The 9,115-nt window shown below is 32.9% G+C and overlaps 1 protein-coding gene across 4 annotated transcripts; it reads left to right on the plus strand.

Annotated features, from left to right (window-relative positions):
* Positions 1 to 652: 652 nt before the first annotated feature.
* Positions 653 to 7,475, plus strand: LOC132305463 (uncharacterized). Of its 4 annotated transcripts, none has more exons than XM_059803113.1 (4): positions 653 to 3,712; positions 3,796 to 3,918; positions 4,247 to 4,389; positions 6,267 to 7,475. In XM_059803113.1, the coding sequence occupies exon 1, from the start codon at positions 1,024 to 1,026 to the stop codon at positions 1,456 to 1,458; it is 435 nt and encodes a 144-aa protein (XP_059659096.1). In that variant the 5' UTR covers positions 653 to 1,023; the 3' UTR covers positions 1,459 to 3,712; positions 3,796 to 3,918; positions 4,247 to 4,389; positions 6,267 to 7,475. The 4 variants fall into 4 exon arrangements, with proteins under 4 accessions (XP_059659096.1, XP_059659100.1, XP_059659091.1 ...); XM_059803117.1 differs by having other exon boundaries at positions 6,983 to 7,475; XM_059803108.1 differs by having other exon boundaries at positions 3,790 to 3,918; positions 4,247 to 7,475.
* Positions 7,476 to 9,115: the final 1,640 nt, after the last annotated feature.

Raw genomic sequence — 9,115 nt, forward strand, 5'->3', positions numbered from 1 at the left:
ATTAGTTATGTCCAGGGCGGAGGCAGTTGTCTAAGAAACACTTGTCCCCTTCGTCTTGCCCCCTACTATACATATAGAAATTTTTTATATTATATATATATATATATATATATATATATATATATATATATATGAAATTTTTTTATATAATACCTTCTAAAAATAGTAGTTTTTAAAATTATCTCTTAATTTTCTATTTTTTTTCCTTCCTAATTTACTCTTCAAATTCCTTGAAAAAAGTTAAATTTTACTTGTTAAATTGAATTTTAATTTTTTCCTTTTTTTAAGTTGTCATTTTTCTTTTTTTTTTTGTTTTCCTTTAAATAAATTTTTTTCTTCTTTTTCTTAACACTGCATCCCTAAACAAAAATCGTTGCTCCGCCCCTCGTTGTGTTTGATAAAAAAAAAAAAAATAGAATTATATTTTATTAGTAGAAATTTTGTCCAAATGGAGTTTTTAGGAAAATCTAAAATTTGAAGCTTTTGCAAGTAGAAATAAAAAATACTATATATATATAAAAGGCCTATTTATGAAAAATATAAGGTAATATATCAACTTCCTTTTTGGGTCCCAAGTTCTTGTTTCTCACATTCTTTAAACACACACCAAGTTCTTGTCACTAAAATCCAAAACTGCACTGGGTCACATAATGCCAAATGAGAATATCTTTGAATCCCAGCAGAGCTAAGAATCCCCTATCTTCATCTCAAACGCACCTCTCTCTATATATATATATATCTATATATATCCACACACATACTATATATATATATGTGACATGACATGAACAAAACCATCAAACTTATTCTAACCTAGTTGCGCCCTTTACTTATTAAAAAAAATATATAAAATAAAAAACCAGCAAACTATGGTGAGGTCCAGAGTCTCAATTTCTCCAATCCATTGTCACTTCAAACTGTAGGATTAGGATTAGGATTAAAATTAGGGTTAGGGTTTTTGATACAGTACAACACGTCTAGCTATATAAATTAACCAACTTTCATCAACCCCATTCGTGATCAATGGGTCCATCTCTCTTCTTTGTGATCTGCTTCCTCCACTCCGTGGTCGCCCTCACGAGTGGTGCTCTGATGATGTTCTACATGAAGGACATATACACCTTCACACACGGGAACGAAGCCGCCACGAAGATCTTGGGCTCTGCACCGCACGATCAGCTCCTGATCCGGACCTCCGATTCCTTCTCCGGGTTGCTCCTGTTCACAATCGGGTTCCTCCTCTTCATGGTCGCCTTCGTCAAGGACAGAGACTTCCAGAGCTTCTTCGCCAAAGGGTGTGTGGCGCTTCACGTATCAATGGCGGTCTGGAGATTCAACTTCGAGAGGAGGGTCGAAGACCTAGCTTTGGATTGGTTGAGGCAACTAGTTGGTGACATTCTATTGGCTCTTTCTTGGGTTTTCTTTCTTGTTTACTCTTGGAAACTGAAATATGATTGATTTCAGCTTTTTATATATATTTATAGATAGATAGAAATATTGTACAGTATGATTATTGCGTAGAAGTGGGAATTTGGGAAAATGTTGAGATGGGGCGGGTTGAATTTGAATTATTCTGTTTTACATTTGTTTGTTTGTTTGATGGTTTTATTTGGGTGTGAAATTTGTATTAGTTGATTTTTTTTATGGCAAATTAAATTGTGATGTTGACTATATTTTTTAAATTACTGGTGCTTTGCTTGTGAAACTGGTTTTTACTTCAAATTTTTTGATGAAAGATTGATGAGGACAATTGAGTAGACTATTTGTTATTGAAATTGAGGCTATGGATGTGTCATGTATATGAAACTTCAATGAAAATGAGGAGTGGGTCCCACGTATCAAGTGGATGGAGAGTGTTCGACTCTCCTTTTTGGTTGAAGTTTTTGGTTATTATTTCTTTATGTTACATATGGAAGATTGGGAATTTGTTAGTAGTAGTATTAACTTGGGGTTTCCATATTAACTAGGTTTATGTAGTATATATGGAAGATTGGAAATTTGTTAGTAGTAGTATTAACTTGGGGTTTCCATATTAACTAGGTTTATGTAGCATTGAAGTCACAAGTTTGTGGTCTCCATCGAATGGATACAATTAAGTGTTTATGGAGAGGAAAGATCTACATTTGAAACTATTTGCAGGTTTTAACCAGATGCTTGGTATGATAAAATTTAGTGGAATTCATGACGATTTTTAAAATTTTGGTGGGTGGACGTTTAAAATTTAGAAGAATTCACGGCAAGGAGAAAAATGCACCAACTGAATAAGAAAAACATCACAGAAGAGTAGCAATTTGCAGTTGTTTGGTGAAGGACGTAGGAAACAACAAATGACGATATATGAACAAGGGATGAGTTTCTGGGAGTAACACAAATAAATTGTCTGTGGCTACTAGAGTTTAACATGTAACTTGTCATTTTGGGAATTGGTTTTTCATTTTACTTTATAGTTTGCTTATAGATTTGTCATATTCAGCTATTAGAAGAGGCTGAGTTTTTAAAACTACTTTCTTAGACAATATACATTCCATCTTGCTATTTTGTAAGAGATTTGAGTTGTTCAAAATCACATAATTTTGATGTACTTGAATTTGTAGTTTCTTTAATCCCAGCAGCCACCTTTTGAAGAAGATATCAAGTAAATCACTTCATCAGTTCCATCCAAGCAGACTGAACAGGGGTGGTCTTATATTGATGTTTGCCATATGTTCTAATTTATGAAACTAGTTTATATGCAAACACATCTTGGGTGCTCCAAACATGTAGCCAAAGACTTTATAAATTAATATGTTTCGAAGCAAATTTGTCTGCGACTCTGCTATGGATGTTATAGTAAAAATTGCAGTTAATTGTAGTTCCTGATGATATGTAATAATGAGCCACTGGAAACCATTTTTTTTGTGCATCAAAAGCCTTTTTTCAAAGAAGTTTCATCCAGATGCACTCTACATTACTTTCTATATTTATGCGAACTCTTCCTTTCTTTCACTTTCCTTAATTTTACGTAGTAATAGTTTTTCTAACAATCCATAGATGACCGAGTTTGAATACTGTAGCAGTTTCATGTTTTGCATTTTTACTACGTATGAAATTTTCTGGTCCTTCTTATGAGACAAAGGAAAGAAATTAGGTGGCATTCATTAATAGTCACCGACAAGCCTTGTTCATCAGGTAAGCCCCAGGAGAGTTCAGCATTAGATCCTGTTTCTTTATTTATACAAATGTGGGAATGTTTTAATAGGGGTGACGTGGTGAGTGAAACAACTTGATTTTGTGTGTAAATTAAACCACATAAGTAGTTGCTCAAGATCTACATAGGCTGCGATGATTTGCAGTGATGCTGAGGTGAGGTAACTTTCAAGTAACTGTGCATCTTTAATTGATATCAGATGGTTTGAGTTCTGAAATAAGTTGACTAACGATTTTCATTTGTTCTGCAGCCCCCAAAAGAGGATATTTTGGCTTCTGCTGTATAATTGCATGCTACTGGGATATGAGTTGGAATATATTTTAAGAAAATGTCTTTGTCCTACTACTACGACTACGAGGACCAGTAGCGAGGAAGACGACAACAATTATTAGTACGCTGCCACTGGTACCACTAACACTACCACTAGGCCTACTACTGCTGCTGCTGTCACCATCTCCACCACTACCACTGCAATTTTTACTACTACTGCCACTACGACTAGCACTACACTTGTGACTAGCATTGGTACTATTCCTACAAGTACACCACCACTATTAATGCTATTGTTATTTACCACTTTGCTGAATGATCTTCATCTTAAGCTGCAGGGGACTTTGTTGCTACAGTGATGGTTACTACATTTTTGTATGCGAGAACTGTAAATGGCCAACATAAGGAGAACTCAACATGGCATCAGTTGTAAATCAGGCCACAGGACTCAGAAAAAGAAGGTGGGAATCACATGTAAAGTATCATAGTTCCAGTATAAATTTATTGTGGAATTTAACCAATGAGGGACTTTCTGGAGAACGTGTCTTCCTTGCATTCTAGAGATGACCTCCCTACATATTCAAACAACTTTGTGGCATTTCGGGAAGATCTACACTCTGAAACTCTAGCTCAGTCTCCTTGTAAAACCAATAAATAACCTTTTATTTTCAGGCTCGATTAGAAGATCTCATGACACTGCTAGAAACTTCAACCTCCTTTGTCAGTTTTCATCCTAGTTCCTTTATATTCTCCATAACACAACAATAAAATTTGTTGACCCATCTGCAGAGAACATAAACAAACGGGAAGCAGCTTCAAAGGTCTGATCAAGAGAAACAAAATCTCAGGATTGCTGGACTCAAATTCGCCCCTCATTGGTTTTAGAATAATTTAGGAGCTTCTGTATACTCTCAGAGGTTCTAAACTTGGAGGTAATCCGGTTAACACAGTCCCTTTAATTATTTCACTATTCATTATCTTTTGTGAAATAAATTATTGTTTATGTGCTAAGCACCCCTAATTTGGTATGCTATTAAATTTCTATTTTTTGAATGGTTTTAACATTATTTTTATTACTTAATGATTTTCAAAGTCATGCCATGCGGATCAGATTATGAGGGTTTGCGTTTATTTTGAATTAAAATTCATGAAAGTGGCCTATTTATGCACATCTCAAGATGATCTTTAATCTTCAATTCTGTGTTATCATTTTGTGGCCTCTTTCACAATCTACTTTTGATTTTGTGGTTTGTTTACATGATTTAGTGTCCTTCAATCAATGGAATTTGTTTGGATTTCTTTCTTTTTTAAAATTATTATTATTTTGGCGGTTTGTGTGATTTCCAAAAACTTGGCTTGTTTTTAAAAAAATCTTTTTTAATTAGCTTTCTTCATAATTAATTCTTCTTTTATTTTTGTTCCTAAGGGGATTCAAGGATGCTACAGATATCAGAAATCTAACTTTTTCGGGGGCTACTGGAGCATCCAACCTAAAACTTTTTAAATTTTTTTACTAGTTTTTGTTTCAATTTGATTTATAAAAACTTTGGTTTGTTTTAATTCATGTTTTTAACGTCTAATTGGATTTCCATCTATCTTAAAAATGACCTTTGGCATTGGGCTTTCAGAATAAATAGGTGGTTTTCAGAATAAATTGGTCAAGTGATATTTAATTTCCATGATGGGCTTTTCAGTGAAATGCTTCAAAGCTACCTCTTGGTGCAAGCCCCTACATGGTAACCCAAGATTGGGTTGGGTTTAATAACCTAATGTTCAAAATTTATAAGCATCACACAGTACATTTAGATCAATAAATGGGAACAAATAAGGAAGCTCATACTAATTAGCATGGATCAATTACCATACAAGTATATAGTTCTGGATTCAACTTGATATTTTGACAATATTTTTGTAGGTGAAATATATTTTGACTCTAAGCCTTGAATAAATATAGAAATAAAAAAATGCAACTCTATATTTTACTTTCTGACAACTAAATCATAATTATAGAACCAATTTGACAATCCTTAAAATTCAAAATTCACGAGGGATATGAGCATACAAACAAGTTAAACTAGAGGTAATTACCGAAAATAGAGGTCCGAGTATGTTACTAATATGTCTTATCCATGGCTCTTAGGTGATGCAACCAAATAAAAACATGCAAAATAGAATCTAAATCATTTTTTTTTTTTTTTTTTTGATAAGTAAAAATAGAATCTAAATCATAATAAAACACAAAAAGGACATACTTAGTTATTCTACAAATTAAGATCAAATTTAAGATTGAAGTCCCAATATCAAACTATGCATAAAACAAAACACCCTTAAAATCAGATTGAACAACTAGAAAACTAGGTCATGCGGATGCTAAATGAAGCAAGTAACTAGCTACAGATTAATTTTGGAACCATTTAAATGGTTTTCATATGAACATTAAGTATATAAGTGAAACTTTTGAATTATATGAATTATGTTTATTGATCATTCATATCCCCCAATTGATATTTAAAGTGACTTCTCTGCTTATGGTTTTGATTTGAAATTTTCAGTTTGACATTTCCATTTCATAATATTTGAAACTTATCTTATTGATTCTTATTTCTTCTCTCCCCCATACAAGTTTAGCCCTTATACTATATTAATCACTATTAGTAGTTAGGTAAGTGGTATAACTTTCTGTATTATTAATAAACATTTCAGAGTGAATTTGATTCGAAACTTAGGCTTTCGAAGGAGGGAAATTTGAGGATTGGAGTTACAAGGGTTTATTCATAGTTGAATTAATATAGTTTTGTATCTTTTGAAGGTACCGCATCTGATGTAACATGTGGTAACATAGGTTTGAACTTGCTTTGTACTCGTGGGACAAAATGTGTTGTAATAGGTAAGTGGTATAACTTTCTGTATTTTTAATAAACATTTCAGAGTGAATTTGATTCGAAACTTAGGCTTTCGAAGGAAGGAAATTCGAGGATTGGAGTTACAAGGGTTTATTCATAGTTGAATTAATGTAATTTTGTATCTTTTGAAGGTACTGCATCTGATCTAACAATTGGTAACATAGGTTTGAACTTGCTTCGTACTCGTGGGATAAAATGTGTTTGTTAGTGAATTTTGTCTAAGCTTTAAAATTCTGTAATAATCTTTTGGTCATGATATGTATGATCAAAAATATGTTGCCTAAAATAAATGTACATTACTTATGTAATTTTATACTCTTATATAGTAAAAAAATGATAATGTCAAGTTTGGAACAAGGTCAAATCAAAATTTAGGTTCATGATGCCTAGGTTAAGACAATAAATAACTTCTCATCTTCCATTATCTTCAACTAACAACAGTTAAAGAGAGTCCCATCATCTCTTCCTTTAATTAGGGAAATGTGATCGAATAGTAGTATCCGCACTTGCCACATGTATCTCTTTGGCTGACTCGACAAGTCTCTTCATTTTTGCTCACTACACTGATTTTTGTTTTTCTATTTTCTCTCTCCCCACTTTAATTGTTGGCTATGTCCCATAGTTCCCAAATCAACAGGGCTTTTTCTATTTTCCGGAGGCCGGGAGTTCGGATCTTCTTGGAGCCATTCTCAAGGAATTTTGTCAGTAATTGTTCGGTCCATCTGGAATGACATCTGGAATGAGGGGACTGCGTATGTGTTTGGTGATAGATTATGAGGTGCTGTAAGAGGTCCGACACCAAATGGAATTGTTTAGTACTCTCACAAAGGGGTTATGAGGCATGTGATTGTTTCTTCTCTATCCGTTGACTGTTGAAACTTGTTTAGAGGTCACATGGACATGGCCATCTTTGGAGTTTTTTCTTTTCCTCTTAACATTTATTATTGAAGTACAATTTTATCTCTATATATATATGTTGATTGTGGTCAATGTGTGGTTGATTAGGTTCTGATGTAATTGGAGAATAACCCCCTTTCACAAACTAAGTGCTTCCAAGTGGACTCACTTCTTTGCCACCTGTCCCTTTATCATATATGAACACTTTTATTAAAGCTCGTTTTGGGTGCTCCCACTTCTGTTATGAACAAGATCATTGTAATGGAATCATAGTTGTCCATCCACTTACTGCACAAACCCTAAATTATTCTCCATTATCATATTAAATTATAAATTACTATTACATTACTTTATCAATTATTTTACTACAAATTAAATGTCACTTGGATCATGGAGCCTAATATTATTGTTCTTGTTGATGTTATTATGATGTCCCCAACTTTCACCTTAAGGAACAATTTTAAAGGAAATGTAGGGTTTTTTTAATATAAAATGCACGTGCAAGATATGACATGCTGCTGAATTATCAGTATATCTATTCCTAGCACTATCAAGTTCTCTTAGTGGTCTATAATAATGACATTGCAAAGGCTTTGAAATCAAATCTTCTGAAAATATTAAAATATTTTCTTTTTCCAGGTAAATATTTTCTTTTATTTTTATTTTTTGGTATGGCCAAGGTTTAGGTCGAGATTTGATAAATAAGTTATTTTTGTTAGATCTTTTTTTTCTTCGTAAATATTTTTCGACAAACAAATACCAAAAAATACAAAAAAATATATATATTTTAAATATTTTATGCTTAAACAAACGGAGCCTGAATAAAAATTAATGTTTAAAGGTGTATGGTGAGTTGTAACTCCTTATTCTTTTACTATCCTTTTTTAAAGGATTGATTGCAAAAAAACCCTCATGTACTATGCAAAGTTTCGAAATTTGTCAGTTATTCTAATTTGTTCCCTTCAATTATCGAAAATTGTTCAGTCCAACTCAATAACAAAAAGCGACAGTAAATATAAATACACGTATCAATCCACATTTCATAATCCGAATAGAGAGATCAATAATTCTCACTATTTCATAATACATTGAGAGATATTGAGAAAGTTTAGTTTGTTGATGAGAAGCAATTTATTCCTAGATGAAAGTTTAAAATGATTACAACTAAAAAAAACAAAGAAGAATAAATGGAATGAAAAAAAAAAAAACAAATAAAAAAAAAATGAGAAAAAAGATGATGGCACTATATAGATGGTGAGATTAATATGGTCAAAGCTTGTGAAGAGAAAGACTGTTGCGGATTTATTTAAAACCATGTAAGGGACTAAATCATTTGGTTAATAGACTAGAACGAAATTGTTGACTGCAAAAATAAAAAATAAAAGGATGAGTCTAAATGATGTGATATGAAGTTGACTCGCTTTAATTTGTGCCATGCACTGTGTCTATGGTCGTGATAATTAATTTAGAATGCAAAAATAAATAAATAAATAAATAGGATGTTTGTTGTTCAGTTGTTGGGTCACACCTTACACACAATATGACCCATTATTTAAAAAAAGAAAGAAAAATGTTGATAAACATTGAGCATAATAATATAATGATGGCCACTTAATGTGTTATTGGGAAAGGGATAATAAATTGCGAGCCCACATTCATGAATTAGACAAAGAGTGTGATCCTTGCTTCCACCAAATTTGCTCCTACTTTTTCTTGCGACACATTCAACGGTTGAGCCACTCTTAAGGGTATTCTCTATTTCAAACCCCACCCCCCTTCCCCCAACACACACACACACACACAAATATATATAATATATAGGGGGGGGGGGGGGGGGGGGTGTTGGTCACACACACAC

Source organism: Cornus florida, unplaced genomic scaffold (assembly GCF_030987335.1).
Source record: "Cornus florida cultivar Cherokee Brave unplaced genomic scaffold, ASM3098733v1 CherokeeBrave_3.0.0_Hap2_Chr01, whole genome shotgun sequence".
NCBI classification, from domain to species: Eukaryota; Viridiplantae; Streptophyta; class Magnoliopsida; order Cornales; family Cornaceae; genus Cornus; species Cornus florida.

Bases quoted from the DNA above. Each gene is read 5' to 3' on its own strand.
- LOC132305463 (XM_059803108.1), top strand. From the start codon at position 1,024: ATGGGTCCATCTCTCTTCTTTGTGATCTGCTTCCTCCACTCCGTGGTC.